This window comes from Eschrichtius robustus, chromosome 9, assembly GCF_028021215.1.
Source record: "Eschrichtius robustus isolate mEscRob2 chromosome 9, mEscRob2.pri, whole genome shotgun sequence".
In the NCBI taxonomy this organism is placed as follows: Eukaryota; Metazoa; Chordata; class Mammalia; order Artiodactyla; family Eschrichtiidae; genus Eschrichtius; species Eschrichtius robustus.
In genome coordinates this window covers 125928549-125945911 of record NC_090832.1, presented here as the reverse complement: position 1 = coordinate 125945911, position 17363 = coordinate 125928549, and the positions used below count along the sequence as shown (strand labels likewise).

General features: G+C 37.1%; 1 protein-coding gene across 3 annotated transcripts in view; it reads left to right on the top strand.

The window, feature by feature from the left end:
- ME1 (malic enzyme 1) overlaps nucleotides 1-17363 on the top strand; it is a 190093-nt gene that overhangs the window by 22380 nt on the left and 150350 nt on the right. For all 3 annotated transcript variants that reach the window (XM_068551687.1, XM_068551688.1, XM_068551689.1), the window contains exons 2-3: nucleotides 7852-7985; nucleotides 12151-12300. In XM_068551687.1, coding sequence (XP_068407788.1) covers nucleotides 7852-7985; nucleotides 12151-12300 — 284 coding nt within the window. The remainder of the gene's footprint in view (nucleotides 1-7851; nucleotides 7986-12150; nucleotides 12301-17363) is intronic.

Below are 17363 nucleotides of genomic sequence, written 5' to 3'. Positions count from 1 at the left end.
AGTCCCCTTTGGAAATTTGGTGAAGTCTGTGACTCCTTAAATCACTGGTTTAAATAAATAGTGTTTTAAATAGATAGTGTTACAAAAGAAACCGATTATATTGAAATATAGATATCAGAATATTGAAAAAATGAAGGTGGGATATTATAAGATATATTCCTCTTTATCAGAGACTTAAATAGCAAGACAATATATTTAAATATGGGCAATTTAAAATAAAATTTTATTTTGTAAAGAGGTCAGTATGAAGGTCGTCGATATGACTAGACTGTATGCCTGTTCATGTTGTAAAAGAACCATATTTTGGGTCTAAAACTACTGTAATTTCAAAGTGATGATAAACATAAATATTTCAAGATATATGGTACAGATGTAATGTGATATGAAAATATTTGTTATTTCTATTTATGACATAATCACAGGAACTACTACTATTTCTCTTGTCTTCTCCCTTCTTTTATAATGGAAGGAAACACTAAATTTCATACAGTTAGTGAGAAAAGATGTCCACATTTAAAGATTCCTGAATTATACCCACTGATTCCTTGAGGGTCTGTGATTATTAGGTCCTTGGACCTTAGGTTCAGAACCTTTGGTAGGGATCTAAATTGGATCTTCACAAAAAGTACTGACAGGGTCTCTAAAAACTGATTCTTAAATTCAGGAGTTTTCTGACAATACCAAGAATGTGAAGAATAAAAGTCAGTATTTACTTAGCTCTTGTATATTCATGGTTTTATTTTAAAAGTTATTATTAGTAACTCAAGCATTTTTATCAATATAATACTTTATAATTCACATAGGATGCAAAAATATCTGGTCTCATTTTATCCTCTCAACAACCAAACGAGACACACATAACATGCACATATACTGTGTGTTCCATATGTTTGATTACTCCTATTTAGTAGATGCAAAAGTTGAGGCGAGTCTGCATTTAACCCCAAGCACTTCAAGTACCTGCTCAAAATCGTAGTGTTAAATAATATCTACTTGTGAATCAAACTTGGGTCTAAATCCAGATAGTATGCTCTTTAGACTTATATTGCCACGAATTCATATTTGCTAGTGAATTATGTGTGTAAATTTAAAGTGTATGGATTAATGGAACCTATAATATATTCAAAATGTACTAGACAGCTGCCTACAACAAAGAATTATCTAGCCCAAAATGTCAGTAGTGCTGAGGTTGAGAAACCCTTGTTTAGATGAAGGTACTTAAAAAACAATCCTCACAAGCTCTAGCACTTAGGCTGACAGGTAGAAATGTCTTTTTGTCATACCAAGTTGATCTTGAATGCCTGGTTCAAAGTCATTTTAAAAAGCTGTTACAAGTGGATTAATTTAATTAAATAATCTAATGTATGTGTGGAAAGCGCAGTTGTTATTTGAGAGATTTCAAATCATGAGCACTCTGTATTAGTGCACATATTAAAAAATTTTAGTTTGAATTTGAATTGGGTGTGTTGGTTATTCAAAATAGAGCTACAGAGAACTGAACTACATGAAACTGAAACCTTGTTTCAGATCCATATATTTATTTATCCATTTGTTTATTTAAAATTGATTGAGGCACTGCTCCATCCTGATGTTGGATTAGATGCTGTCACACAGATATGACTAGCATAGTGCCTGCCCCTCAGAAGCACCTAGATCTCTGGGTGAAATAGTAGTTAAACAGAAATAATGAAATATGGGAAGTTCCATGATAGAAGTACGTGGTGCTGTAGGAGAACATTGGAGGACACCTCCCTAACCCAGAGAGGAGGAGGAAGGCCACCGTTCAGGAATCCGCAAGGGTCATTTACAAATTCATGTGTAATTTAATTGGTAACTCAGTGTATTGAATTGCTGTCTACTTTGAGGCTGTAGATTCTTCTACTACCTCAAAGAGGGAGGAAATCAAATGAAGGCACAATAGACAGTTATCTTGATCTTGATCTTGATCTTGATCTTTCTGGTTCACTGTCTTGAGTATTCGCTTTACATATATTATCATAGGCATATTTAGAGGGTTTTGTCTGAGTCACATGTATAATACATTTGTTAGAATAGCGTAAATGTCCATGTGATTACTAGAGACTCTTCTGGCGATGGGTATTACCCATTTGGTTTGGATTATTCATACACATTTCAATCCGTGATCTTAAATTTGTTTTTATCGTTTGTGTACATTGGTAGTTTCAATAGTTTATTAAGAATTACCAGTCTGCTTACTTAACAGGGGCTTTTCTCTACTGTGAAATTTGCCTTAAAACTTCTTTGAGAACAATAGAACTCCATCCTGCTGAAAGGATTTTGAAACCTTATTAATGATTTTAAGAGTTATGTTTGGAAAATGTAGTGTTGACATTGATGGTTAACAATTTCTCAGCCTTATAAGGAATCTGTAAAGTTCTGACTTTTAAGTAAGAAATACTTAAACTAATTAAACATCTCATCTGATATTTTAAAAATCCTTTTGCTCTCTTAGGTAGAGGTGTTCTTTCTTTTTTAAAATTGGGCAAACATCACTTAAACTACAATGTAGTTATACTTGCTTATATCCTGTAATACCTAGATGAAATAAGTTTGGGTTGTTGTGCAATTATGATATTTTCTTATAAGTTTTAGGGTATCTAGGGCCAAGTGTATTTTAGATATATTTTTATAATCATTACTTATATCAGTTTAAATTACTTTATATCAGATATCTGTAAGAATTGCTATGTAATAAAGCCAAATATTTTTTCTTAAAGATATTAATATATTATTGATTTTAAATAATTGATTTTTCCGTCTCTTAAAAGAGACTATTACCAGAGAACTTGATTGCACAGCTGAATGCATTCAAAATAATCATATGATTATTTTTCTGATGTAAACTTAACCTTGGAAATGTATATTCCATCTGGCTGATGGTTTTTTGAAGAAATGAGATTGTATACCGCCAGGAAAATTTTAAAAGTTATTATCTATGTTGTCAATTAGAATTTTTAAAAAATCAATTTCAAAGAACAATTTTTGGCAATCTGGAAGACTTGGGGGAAGGAACCATTCAGTAGAATGTGTCCAGGGCAAATGTCCAATATCTCTTCTCATTCTATAGATATGAAATATGCATATAAACTATGTTAATACATTTGAAATTATTATATTTAAAACTAAAGCTCAATTTGATCTCTTTATTTCAGAACAATAAATAATAAAAACGTAAAGGTCTCTCCTTTCGTACTCTTTACATATAAATAATTTCTCCCCAAAATTACTGTCAACAAAATTCTAAAACATTTTTTCATAAGACCTTTTAGGACAGATATGCCATATTATCTGTAATGTCACATTTATCAAATCTGTATGTAGTTCAGTCAAAATCATAAATTATGAAAAAAATTTGGTAAAGAAATCGAAGACAAATTACCTTTTAAAAAAGGTATTTTAAAATTTGGAATGTGAAATACATCCATAATTTGCTAAGCAAACTTTTAGTCATTTTAATTATATTCTTTTCAAATAAGGAGCAAATTACCTGCTGAATTGATTTTTTTATAGAACCTAATAAAACTTAGCACAGTGAAATTCACTCTTTCTGGTGTATACTTCTCTTAGTTTCGGCAAGTGTACAATGTTGTGTAACCAGTGCCACAATCAAGAAAAGTTCCACCACCTCAAAAATATTCTCTCGTGCTGCCCCTTTGTAGTCAACTCTTCTCTCCACTCCCCGACCCGAGAACTGATCTTTTTCATCCTTATAATTTTGCTGCTTCCAGAATGTCAAATAAATGAAACCATGCAGTATGTAACCTTTTGAGTCTGGCTTCTTTCATTAGCATAATGCATTTGCAGTTCATCTATGTTTCTTGTTTCAGTAGTTTTTCTTTTTTACTATTGAGTAATATTCTTGTGTACCAGTGTAGCTTAGTTGTTTCAGGGTTTTTGCGATTATTACTTTCCACTGTCTTTTCTACTTCTTTAAACCTTCTTCACTTTTCTGCTTTGTCTTCTCCGAAACATATAATAGCAACTGTATAGTTATAGCAAATCAGTAATTGATTAATGATTTATTAATGATTAATGTGTTAATCCAACACATTTTTTGTTGATCACCTACAAAGTGACGGGTATTATCCTGGACGCTAGGGATTCACTGGTTGAATAAAACATACAAACATCTCTGCCCTAATATGATTATGGCTTCAAACATTAAAATTAATGAATTCTATTATCATAATGCATTACCATACGTGTAGAGATTATCTTAAAGATTTTTGTGATTTAGTTAATGTTTTCCTTTTTGCCATTCAGCTTGATTATTTTTAGTCATTATACAGGGGGAAAAAAACTACTGAAGTTCGTTGGAAACAATTAAAGACTGTTAGTGTGGAATATAGATCCTATTTGTTCTGTTTTTATGGCAGTAGTTTCTAATAAATTACTCAGGACAAAGTTTCTTTCTCAGTTATGTTTGCTCTGTGCAAACATGGTTTCTAATATAAGTCTCCTGTTATGCCAGGAATTTTGTTTTCATTTTTGCTTGAGAGTCTCAGTTTTCTCAAGAAGATATACGTAGATTAATTAGTAGAGTCTAGAAGAATAGTTGTCCTGTTTGTTGCCCTCAGCAGTGAAACAACATACCATTCTGCTGTCTAGGGATCTAGTCCAAAAGGTTTTTTTAAGGAGGAAGGAAAGTAAAAGAAAGAAAAAGAGAAAAACAGGGTTGAACCTAGAGTGTATGAGAACACTTTTAGTTAATTAGAATTATATGTGATCTGGAAACCTAATATATGTATAGCTAAGCTTTTCAGCGACATAAAAGACTTAGTAGAAGTCATTTGAAAGTTAGAACCTGCATGTGTACTTTGGATACACTGTCCTTTGTTGGATAGGCCCTGCAGGAGAAGAACCCTAAGATAAAAATTCTTTGAAACTGGTATATGTTACCTCAACTTTTTAATAAGGAGAATGTATTAAGCTAGGCTGTCACTGTCAAGTTTTAGATGTAACTGACCTGTTTATAAATTTCTGCAAAATATATTAATATGTCTCTGTTTGTATGAAAAAATGCAATAGAGAGCCGGGATTGTTATATTGTTCAAAATTCAACTTATTGTTTCTCTGAATGCTTTTTGGGAAGCTGCTGGTTGGTAGGAATCACACTGATGTGTCATTCTTAAAACTGGCGTATATATTTAAAATTTTTCAGGGCTTTTAAGATTTAAGTTTACATATTCATTGATTTTTTAAAAATTCACAAAGAGTAGTAATAGGATATGAATCCAGTCATAGGACTTTAACTCTTTAACTTGGCCCGGTTCTTCAGATTTCTAAGCCCTAGTGGTTTGTTTGTTTTTGTTTAAGAGTTGAATTGGTACTTTAGTGCATGTTGGAAAATTTGGCTAACAGCCTATGGGAGTTTGTAGTTACTAAACATCAAAGAATATAGCAAGAGATATCCAGGTGGCGTTATCATTTACATGGCATAAGGTATGGTAAACCTGTTAGACTGAGGAATTGTTTCAGACCAAACACTGGAAAATTCATGTAAAAAGACTGGCTAATGACACCAATAAATGAGTTAATGCCATTATAAAGTGAAAGAACGAGCATATGTTAGTACTTCTGATAATGAGCTTTATTCTCAGAATATTGATATTTTGATTATTATTTTTGCAGGCAGATTTTCAAGGGCATAACATTCAAAAGTTTGCTGTTTCTTCACATATATTCATATGTTTTTGAGACTTTAACTTCAGCCTAGCTATTTTCCCATTTTTAATTTCCAAGTTTTCATTTCAAGCTAGAGAAAAGTCTATTGTCTTCTTTTTGAAATACATTATTTCTAGGAAGCAGACATTTTACATTATATCTTTATATTTTAAAGTATTTTACTTTATGTCCTTACAAAAAGTTTTACTTTATATCTTTATAACAAGTTGTATCTTTAGCAGGTAAAGTATGCCTTCCATTTTGTAGATTCCTTTTTCACAAAAACATCCCTTTCTGGGTACTTTAAATTTTAAATGTAATTTTACCAGGCTTAATAGGCGAATCAGTTTCCTGAGCAGCAGTTTTAATGTTTTTAAAATTTTAATGTAAGTCTCTAAAATATTTAAAACTTTCTATTTTGTTTATCTTGCACATTACTGAGGTCTAATTATGTCAGTTACTGTTCTGAGCACTAAGGATAAAGCAGTGAAAAAAAAAAAAAAACAGACAAAATTCCCTGACCTCATGGAATTTGCATTCTCGTGGGGACACAAACCACAAATGAAAAAGAAAATGGCGTGGAAGGGTTCTAGCAACACCGCAGTGTCTCCTGGTGCGGATGGGGACTCCAGGCAGAGGATAGAGAGGCTGCATTGGTCCGCTGTGCTCCAGGCATCTGGGAGGGGGTGATGGCACCAGGCACGGCTGGACACCCTGGATTATCCTCTCGGAGGGGGGCCATCCTGCTGCTGTCCACATGTATTAGAACTCGGGAGGACCCCCCGCTGGGCATTTTGTAGTGAAGGAATGGCTGCTGGTGGAGCAAAACATCTTGGAAATGGGCCCCAGCCATGCCAATAGCAGTGGAGCAAACCCGCCCATCATCACGTTGGGGCCAGACCCAAAGCAGTCAGTCTAATCGAAGAAGCCTCTTGGGCTTCAGTATCTCCAGGTAGATCCTGATCTTTCAGATGAATGACTACTGGGTTTATCTGCTATTACTTCCCCTCGTATTATATCCTGGCCAGTCGCCTAGGTCCATTCTGGGTTTTTGTAGGCACTCATCAGTTCTATTTTGTTTGCTTGTTTTTGAGCCTCATAGTTTGTAATGCTGTTGTTTTGTACAGTCAGTGTTCGTGTAAACAGATGATGTAGGTATAATAATAAGGCTCGAATGGGCTTACTGGGTGAGTCTGGAAAGGCTTTAGAGAGGAGGGAGCGTTTGTGGTATGGCTTGAAAGGAGAGGAGCAGGGAAGGAAGACATTCTTGACTGTGGTATAGTGCAAGGAGAAAGGGGTGCGGCATGTCCAGGCAATGGTGAGAAGTTTTGTGTAACTAGGAGTGTATAATTAGTGGGAGATAGCTTGGGCGAGGAGTGTTGGAAAAGGTATCTCGGAATCATAGATAAGGCGTCTCCTGACCTACTTTATACATAGAAACACAGCAGGGGACTTCCCTGGTGGTCCAGGGGTTAAGAATCAGTCTTGCGATGCAGGGGACACTGGTTTGATCCTTGGTCGGGGAACTAAGATCACACGTATCGCAGGGCAACTAAGCCTGTGCGCCGCAACTACTGAGCCCACGCGCTCTGCAGCCTGCGCGCCACATCTAGAGAGGACCCCGCGCACTGCAACAAAGAGCCCACACGCCACAACGAAAGATCCTGTGTGCCGCAACTAAGATCTGATGCAACCAACCAACCAACCAATAAATAAATAAATAAATAAATAAATAAATAAATAAATAAATAAATAAATATTAAAAAGAAAAAGAAACACAGCAGGTCGTAGGTGACCTACTCATGTTCATCATTTAAAAACCTTTTGTAATAACTACTATTCATTTTTAAATTTAATGATACTAATACTGATAATTAGATCTTCTTTCATTTGCGTGGCTTCAGATAATTTCCTCCTATCCATTGCCTGATTTTATCCTAACATTATCTAGGTGACACAGATCTGAAAATATTATCCTAATATTTAAAGGTGAGGAAAGTGAGGTGTGGAGAGATTACATGGTTTGCTCAGTCACATGGCCACGCTTGGAGGGATGCCAGGTCTTCTGATTTTCAGTTCCATATACTTGTTGGATTTATTTGGTGCGTAGATATGCGTTTTGTCCTTTTCCCCCCTTGAGTTATCGTGTTTTCCTTTTCTCCATAGGACTTGGCTTTTACCCTGGAAGAGAGACAGCAATTGAACATTCATGGATTGTTGCCACCTTGCTTCATCAGCCAGGATATCCAGGTCCTTAGAGTAATTAAGAATTTCGAGCATCTGAACTCTGATTTTGACAGGTAACATGTTCCTGAAGGTGATTTTTATATGTCTCATAGGCAACTGTCTAGTTTATTTTTTATCAGATGAGAAAGTTTAAATATTTAGTGCTTTGGAAAGAGTAGCCAACTTTGAGGAGGATTTGCCTGTAAATACAATGACGTTTTGTAAAAAATTTACCCTCTGTAGGAACATCTGAACAAATTAAAATTTTCTAAACTATATCCTCAGAAAGACAACTTTTCTCTTGTGATAAAGTTGTTGCTATGAAGGTGAATTACCAGGAAATGCCATTCCAAACTAGGTGAAAGTGGCTTTGAGTCAGACACTAAGTACGTTGTAGGTGAAAGTGCACTTTTTCATCTTCCAAGTGTGGTTCCGACACTTTTGTGAATTTAGGTCACTTACTTTGTTTAGAACCCAGTTTCCATTTCCATGTTTGTACAAAGATAAAGGTAACCTTGGGAATTAACTAGCCCTAAGTTGAAATTCTGGCTGTATCTCACTAGAGCAAACCACTACACCCACTGCCATGACCATTGCATGTGCCTTGCCCTCTGCTTTTGATGCTGCCTTTTCATATTAAGGTGTTAGACCCACCTGCACCTCAGTTTTTCCATTTGTGGGTTGAAGAGAATAATAGTTATTTGAAAATATTGTTGCGAAGGTTGAAGAGAGAGCTAACCCAGTACCTAGTAAGTCTTTGTATTAGTCAGGGTTCTCCAGAGAAATAGAACAGATAGGATGTGTGTGTGTGTGTGTGTGTGTGCGTGTGCGTGTGTGTGTACACATACACATAATGAGAGGGAGGGAGAGGGAGGGAGAGGGAGGGGTTTATTGATTGATTGATTGATTTTGATTTCAAAGAATTGGCTCAAGTGATTATGGAGGCTTGGTCAGTCCTAAATCTCCAGTTGGAGCCCCAGGGAAGAGTTGCAGTTCAAGTCCAAAGGCAGTCTGCTGGCAGAATTCTTTTTTTGCTCTGGCGTTGGAGGGAAGGCCAGTCTTCGTTCTATTAAGGTTTTCAGTTGATTGGATGAGCCTCACACACATTATAGAGGGTAATCTGCTTTATTCAAAGTACGCCAATTTAAATGTGGATCTCATACAAAAACCGCCTTCACAGAAACATCCAGAATAGTGGACCAAATATCTGGGTGCTGTGTCCTAGCCAAGTTGACACATAAAATTAACCACTCCTTTTCAACTTGGCACCCATGCACGTCTCCTTAAACCAAACTGAATATCTGCATAAAGACAATAAAAAGTCCTACCTCTGCCTAACATGATAGAACTATCCCAGGTACAACCGAAAACACACTAACTCTTTCCCCAAAAGAGGATATAAAGCCCTTGGTGATATTTACCTTTCTCCTTGATATCTCTTGACTTTAATACTATGATGTAAAGTTAACTATACAGTTGACCCTTGGGGACTTCCCTGGTGGCACAGTGGTTAAGAATCCAGCTGCCAATGCAGGGGACACAGGTTCAAACCCTGGTCTGGGAAGATCCCACATGCCTCAGAGCAGCTAAGCCTGTGCACCACAACTACTGAGCCTGAGCTCTAGAGCCCGCGAGCCACAACTACTGAGCCCGCGTGCCACAACTACTGAAGCCCGAGCGCCTAGAGCCCGTGCTTTGCAACAAGTGAAGCCACCGCAATGAGAAGCCTGCGCACCGCAACAAAGAGTAGCCCCCGCTCGCCGCAGCTGGAGAGAGCCTGCATGCAGCGATGAAAAAAAGACCTAATGCAGCCAAAAATAAATATAAATAAATAAATAAATATATTTTAAAAAAAGTACAGTTGACCCTTGAACAACATGGGTTTGAACCGTGCAGGTCCGTTTATATGTGGATTTTTTCGATAAATACATCCTACAGTACTACATAATCTGTAGTTGATTGAATCCTTAAATGAGGAACTACAGATATGGAGGGCCAACTATAAGGTTATATGTGGATTTTTGACTATGTGGGGATCGGCACCCCAATCTCCACATTGTTCGGGGTCAACTGTATTTAAATACTATGATATAAACTCAGAACATCTTAGGTTACATGATAAAGGGATAAGAGAGGGAAAAATTATATTTGTCTACATATATTTGTATATGTATATTACAAATATATATATATTTATATACACATACACGCAAACATATTCATAACAAAATAAGGAAGAATACACATGATAATTAGAGTCCTCACTTCTGTAACTGGTCACGTGATCAGAGCTGGTATTTATGACTACCTTCTGCCCCTACCCATTTCACGCTTCCTTTGCCTTCGGCCAGTACCTCAGCCAGTCTTGACTCCTTACCCGGTAGAGTGAGCCAGATCTTTAATTCTGGTGGGTCTGGGCCGTTAGTAGTCCTGTCTGAATTGGGTTGTTGTAGTTTCCCATTGACTTTAATCATGGGGACCCCCTAATGGATCTCTTGTATTCCAGACACCCTCTTCCTTACCTCCATTATGGAGCGGGAGTCTGATTTCCCCTTGAAGTCAGGATTGGTCACCCCAGCCAGCACAGTAACTCCCTTCTTTGCCTGTTACTTCGGAGGCACGTGGTGCCCCAGGTGGCCAGTGGCAGTCTTAACTTCCAGTTCAGTGGAATCATTGTCTCCTGGTGGAAACATTCCTCCCTTTGGAATGAACACTTCTAGGCCAGCGGAGCATAACGTCACAGGGACCGGAAGCAGGAATTTTGCTGGCGGGTCACTGGGGGATAATGGTGAGTGGTGCCGCTTCCATTTCCACCCCTGTGATTCTGGGACCTGTGAATGCTAGCTATGGGAGAAATTGAACCATATACTGGATGCTGATTCAGAGCACGTATAACCTCCTGGAGTATCTTGCCCCAGCTTTACAAGGTGTTGCCCACCCAGCTGGTGCTGTAACTGAGTCTTCAGAAGGCCATTCCACCATTCTGTCAAGCCAGCTGCTTCAGGATGGTGGGGACATGGTAAGACCAGTGGATTCCAATGAGCAAGGGCCCATTGCCTCCCTTCATTTGCTGTGGAGTGAGTTCCTTGCACAGAAGTCATGCTGGGTGGAATTCAGTGGATGAGGCATTTTGTAAGTCCATGGAGGGTAGCTTTGGCAGAAGCATTGTGTGCAGGGAAGGTAAGTCTTCATACAGAGTAAGTGTCTCTTCCAGTAAGAACCAGTGCCGTTCCTTCCGTGATGGAAGCTGTCCAGTGTAATCCACCTGCCACCAGGTAGCTCGCTGATCACGCCATGGGGTGGCGGCGTATCAGGGGCTCAGCGTCGGTCCCTGCTGCTGGCGGATGGGACTCTCAGCAGTGTCTGTGGCCAGGTCCGCCTTGGTGCGTGGAGGTCCCTGTTGCTGAGCCCATGGGTACCCTCCATCCCTGCCATGGCCACTTCTTTTATGAGCCTATAAGTGATGATGGGGAAGCTGAGGAAAGAGGCTGACTCAGTTTATTCAACATGTATATTTGCTTCTTAAATTCCTTCACCATCCCTTTCACATATTTCTTAAGTCCTTCCTTCAGCCTCTTCCATTTTTACTTTATATTCTTTTCCTGGACCATTTTATCAGCTGCCTCCTTGGAGCTAATGATTTTCATATTTTTATCACAGACTGTCCCTCAGAGATTTTTGTTTAATTAATTAATTAATTTTTTGAGGGCTGCGTTGTGTCTTTGTTGTTGTGCACGGGCTTCCTCTAGTTGCAGCGAGTGGCGGCTACTCTTCCTTGCGGTGTGCCGGCTTCTCATTGCGGTGGCTTCTTTTGTTGCGGAGCACGGGCTCTAGGCACGCGGGCTTCGGTAGTTGTGGCACGTGGGCTCAGTAGTTGTGGCTCCCGGGCTCTAGAGCGCAGGCTCAGTAGTTGTGGCGCACAGGCTTAGTTGCTCCGCGGCATGTGGGATCTTCCCGGACCAGGGCTCGAACCCGTGTCTCCTGCATTGGCAGGCAGATTCTTAACCCCTGCGCCACCAGGGAAGCCCCTCAGCACTGATTTTAACGTTTTGAATGACACTAGCTCAGGTTTATGGTACTTCATTTTTTGAGATGATTAGGAATACTTCCAAAGTCTTTTGTTCAGATGTTTTCTGTGTGACCTACTGTATACTTTGTTGAGAAATGTTTAGTTAGATTTCTAACAGCTATTTTACAACTTTGTTGGAACGTAGATCTAATTATGTCCAATTTCCACAGGTATCTTCTCTTAATGGATCTTCAAGATAGAAATGAAAAGCTCTTTTATAGAGTGCTAACGTCTGACATTGAGAAATTCATGCCTATCGTTTATACGCCCACTGTGGGTCTGGCTTGCCAACAATATAGTTTAGCCTTTCGGAAGCCAAGGTATGTAAACTCTTAAGTACAGTTTGTGTCTTTCTTTATTTTTTTGTAAAGTGTTTGCAATAATTAAAAAGAATTATGGAATGGAATTGAAGTTTGGGAAAATCTAAAACAAACTTCATTTAAACGAACATTTAAAAATATAGTGTTTTATTTCTGATTTAAGATCATGGGAAAGTATTTTTTTATAAACCAATTTATGTTTCCTTTTACCGACAATAAATGAGCTTTTTTTTGGGGGGGGGGAAGTAATTGATCATAATTAAGCTTGGCTCTGAGATGGTAATTACCACTATTATGTTACATTTTACAAGTTAAAACAGATTCCCAATTTTCCTGAAAATAAGGAGTATATTGTTTCCTAAATTCAGAGTTGGCATTCAACTGGCTCTTTTGTTGATTTCCTTTAAATGAAATTGTAATCACCTTTAAAGCTCTATAAAATATATAATATAGTTTTTCTAAAACCATAGCTTTATTTATTATATCAGTTTAAATACTTTTGCAGCAAGAAACAATTGAAATAAGTATCAGTGCTTTTAACAGCAGCAACAGTAAAAGCTCGAGTTGACTGTATTTGTGCTGCTTGCAGTTCTGAATTTAAAGATAAAAAAGAAATGTTTATAAGTTTATACCACAGAAAAAAGTCTATTGAAAATACTGTCATTGAAGTGAGTATTTTTGAGGTAAGATCTGAAAGTTAGATTGAACATGTAGATTTCTTGAAGGTATATTGATGTGGTGATAATATTTTGCACACTTGTGCCACATTACTTTTTGTATAAAGAAAAGAATTAGCCACATTATCCCTTGTATAAAGAGAAGAATTATATGTAGATGGTCTGTTAAATTACACTAATAGCATGTATCTATGTTGCATTTATATAATGGCTTTGTTAACACTGAATAAATTTTTTTCTTAGAAAAACAAGAGTTAGAATTTAGCTGGTAATTGGATTATGACAGATAATTCTTTTTTGAGTATATCAGTATTTTTTAATCATACAAATAATACATATTCATTATTGAAAGAATGAGAAAATACATATATACGGAAGGAAGAAATATTTTAAAAATACACAATGTCATCATAGCAAAAATCGCGATACATACAAATACATACTGTTTTCCTTACAGAAGGGATCATACTGTACAAACTGTTCTTTACCTTACTGTTTCTCTGAGTGACATCATAAAATATATATATCTGTCCACGTCTATAAAATATATTTCTACATGAAGAAAGACTTAATAAAAGTGTAAGTGTATACATTTAGCTGTTTTAAAATGTAATTTAAGCATATTTATTGAAATTCAAAGTTTTCTATGAGATCCTGAGATTTGCTGACAACTATAAGACATGTAGAAGAGCTTAGCTCAAAGTATTTGGGTTGAAGTTGACATAGAAATCCCAATAGCAACAGTTATTTTTTTGAGCACTTACTAGGTACTAGATGATTTTCTAAGGGCTTGGGATACGTTGGTATATATATAAATCTAAAAGCAGAAGAGACAGGGAAACAAAAAGTAATTGTCTAGAGTGTTGGGAGGCAGTAAGTGTTATGGGGAAACAAAGAGTTGAGCAGGAAAAGGGGGATGTGGAGTGTCATGTGCTTTGGGGGAGGGGCAGTAGCTGTTTTACATAGAATGGACATTGTAGCTTTCATTGGAAGATGATATTGGAGGGTGAGAGGGGGAGATACATGGGGAAACGTGTACCAGGCAGGAGGGATGGTCAGTGCCAAGGCCCTAAGTGGGAAAATGCCTGGAGAGCAGGAGTAGTATAGAGACAGGGTGGAGTGAGAGAGGGCTGAGTAGTAGATGAGGTCACAGATGTAGGATAAATAAGAGGGTACAGAACCTATAGCTTCTTGTTGGCTATTTTGAAGAACATTGGCTTTTACCATTAGTTAAATGGGTAGAAGAATCAGGTAGCAGGCTATTGCAGTAAACCTAGTGAGTGATAACAGTGGCTCAGATTAGGAGGGTAGCAATGGAGTTAGGGGTACGAGTTCAGTTTCTGGATAAAGATAAAGTCACGAGGACTTCCTATTGGATTGAAGCCTTCCTAGAGCAGTGGTTTAAAGGTATGGGCTCTGGAGTAGATGGCCTGTTTTCACTTACTGGTTTTGCCACTTGTTCTAGCGTTGAATAAATTAGTTAACCTTTCTGTGCTTCAGTTTCCTCCTCTGTAACGTGGGGATAATACTACAGCCCAACATCCTTTATCCACATTTTTTAAATCCCAAACTTTGAAAACCAAAACATAAAAAAAAAAAAAAAATCTCATTTGGGACCAAACCTGATCTATCGGAGCCCATTTGGTGGCAAAATTTGAACTGGATTTATATGGGGATATTTATAGGATTTATGTGACTTAGTGTCATTTCTTTTTTTTTAAAATAAATTTATTTATTTATTTATTAATTTTTGGCTGTGTTGGGTTTTCGTTTCTGTGCGCAGGCTTTCTCTAGCTGCGGCGAGCGGGGGCTACTCTTCATCGCGGTGTGCGGGCCTCTCATTGTTGTGGCTTCTTTTGTTGTGGAGCACAGGCTCTACACGCGCAGGCTCAGTAGTTGTGGCTCACGGGCTTAGTTGCTCCGCGGCATGTGGGATCTTCCCAGACCAGGGCTTGAACCCGTGTCCTCTGCATTGGCAGGCAGATTCTTAACCACTGCGCCACCAGGGAAGCCCCATTTCTTTTTCTTTAGAAGTATTAGAGTATTTGATTATGGGGAGCTTTGTCAGAAATAATCTGATAGGTATGTAGATAGATGGATAGATAGGTAGATAGATAAGATAAGAAGGAAGGAGAGGAGAGGGAGAGGAAAGGGGAGAGATGGGGCGAGATGTAGCAGGGCATTCGTAGCAGAATGCTCACAAATGTTGATTCTAGGTGACATATTCATGGTATTAGTCTATCAACTTTTCTGCAGTATTTGAAATTTAAGTAAAGGAATACTTTACTAACAGAGAGAAAGTAAAATTTCCACAAGTGTTTCTAAATGATCTCTTTATGGCAGTTTTCTGTCATGTTGATTTTTAATACGTATATTTTGTTAAACTTTTGGTGATTTCGAAGTTCTTTTTTATTGAAATAATATTTGGCGTGCAATGTTATGTCATCAGGGAGGACGTCTGTGGTTGTGATATCCCTCCTGTTTGTCGGCCGCCAGCCCGGGCGTGTGGGTCCTGAGTAGACCGTGTCTCCACCTCTTCTACCCATCTCATTGTGGCTCCTTCTTTATATATCTTTATAGTTGTGGATAATCTTTTCTGCTAGTCTTTAGGTTGTTCTCATAGATAGTTGCTCTGTAAGTGGTTGTCATTTTGGTGCGCCTGTGAAGGAGGTGAGTTTAGAACCATCCTACTCTGTCATCTTGATCCTGCCCCCCCCTTACTTCTTTAGTAGAATAATTCTCATGGGTTCTCCCATGATTATAAAAAAAGAAACCTGTTTGAAAATGTGTTATGTGACATATATCTAGATATTATATTTAATTAGAAAGGAAATTGTGATTGTGTTTGAATAATGATGGATCTTTTAGGCATCAGTTAGCATCTAGACTATTTTTTATTTAAGCCAAAATTGACAAATGTCTTTTCAACCTTTCCTACTGCAACAGTAGGTATTCAAAGACATTTAGAAAGTAAACAGGAGGATTATACCTCTTATTATATTTACTTTGTGGGTTTGGTGGTAGCAGTTAGGAACATAATTAGTGAAAGTTAAGCGTTAATAGTACAAGTACTGAGCTTAGTACAGTTGCAAATAGGTATATCTTTTGATCTTATACTTTTTAATATATCTTAATGACATGATACTTTCCTATGGCTAGATATTTATTTTTCATTTTGAATATGGCATTAAAATCTGGCTAGGCATCCAAAAATAAATTCTTATATGAATAACTCTACTTGTAACATTTTTTTCTTGAGGTATGATGCTGGAATATTCATTTGTTGGTGTTGTGTGGAATTTCTTTTCTCTTTGGCATAGACACATTGTGTGGGTTTTTTCAACATGTCGTGGATAATGATTTTTAAGAATGTTGTTGAGTTTGCTTAGATTATCTTGTTCCCATAACATTCAATTCTTGCAGAATTTTCGGTATTTAGTAATGCAATATGCTTATGTCAACACATCTAATTGTGGCTAATTTGTAGATGATAAAGGTGTGATTGTTGGAAGCTAAAAACAATTCTTTTTTATATTTTTGCAGAATGCTGATCCTACTGTGCTACTTAAATTACTTGTATTCTGTGAAACTGTTCTTAAAGAAAAGTTTTGTGCAAATTGATAATGCAGGTTTATGTAAAGGACAGCTAAAGCAGATTTATGTAATTTCTTTGGAAATATTTCTGCCTGCTGTATTTTACACTGCATTTTCCAAGAATCATCTCCTTCTCCTATAAGTTCTTATTAGCTACATTACCACTTCACCATGCCTTTGGCAGTTAATCATGTTCCTATTTTTGGTATTTTGAATGTTCTATCAGGTACTATTGGTCTCTTTTCTTTTTTAATTTAATTTAATTTATTTCAGTTTTTAAATTGAGGTGTAATCGGCATATTATATTAGTTCCAGGTATATAACGTAACGATTCGATATTTGTACGTACCGTGAAATTATCACCACAAGTCTAGTTAACATCCATCACCATACATAGTTACAAAAGAACTTTTTTCTTGTGATGAGAAGTATTAAGATATACTCTCTGAGCAACTTTCAAGTATGTAAAGCAGTATTATTAACTATAATTGCCATGCTGTATATTACATCCCCAGGACTTATTTATTTTATAACTAGAAGTTTGTAACTTTTGACCTTCACTGACTTCTCCCCGTCCCCCTCCCCCTACTTCTGGCAACCAACAGTCTGTTCAATCTACAAGCTCAGTTTTTCTTTCCCCTCTTGGTTTCTTTTGTTGTCATTTTACTATTCATTTAGTTACAACTAGATTGTAAGCATCTAGAGAGAAAGGATCATATTTTAGAATTTATTCCTGTATTTCCCATGCTGTTTTAAGCTTAGTATCTGGTTTGTGCTGAATGAATATATGTT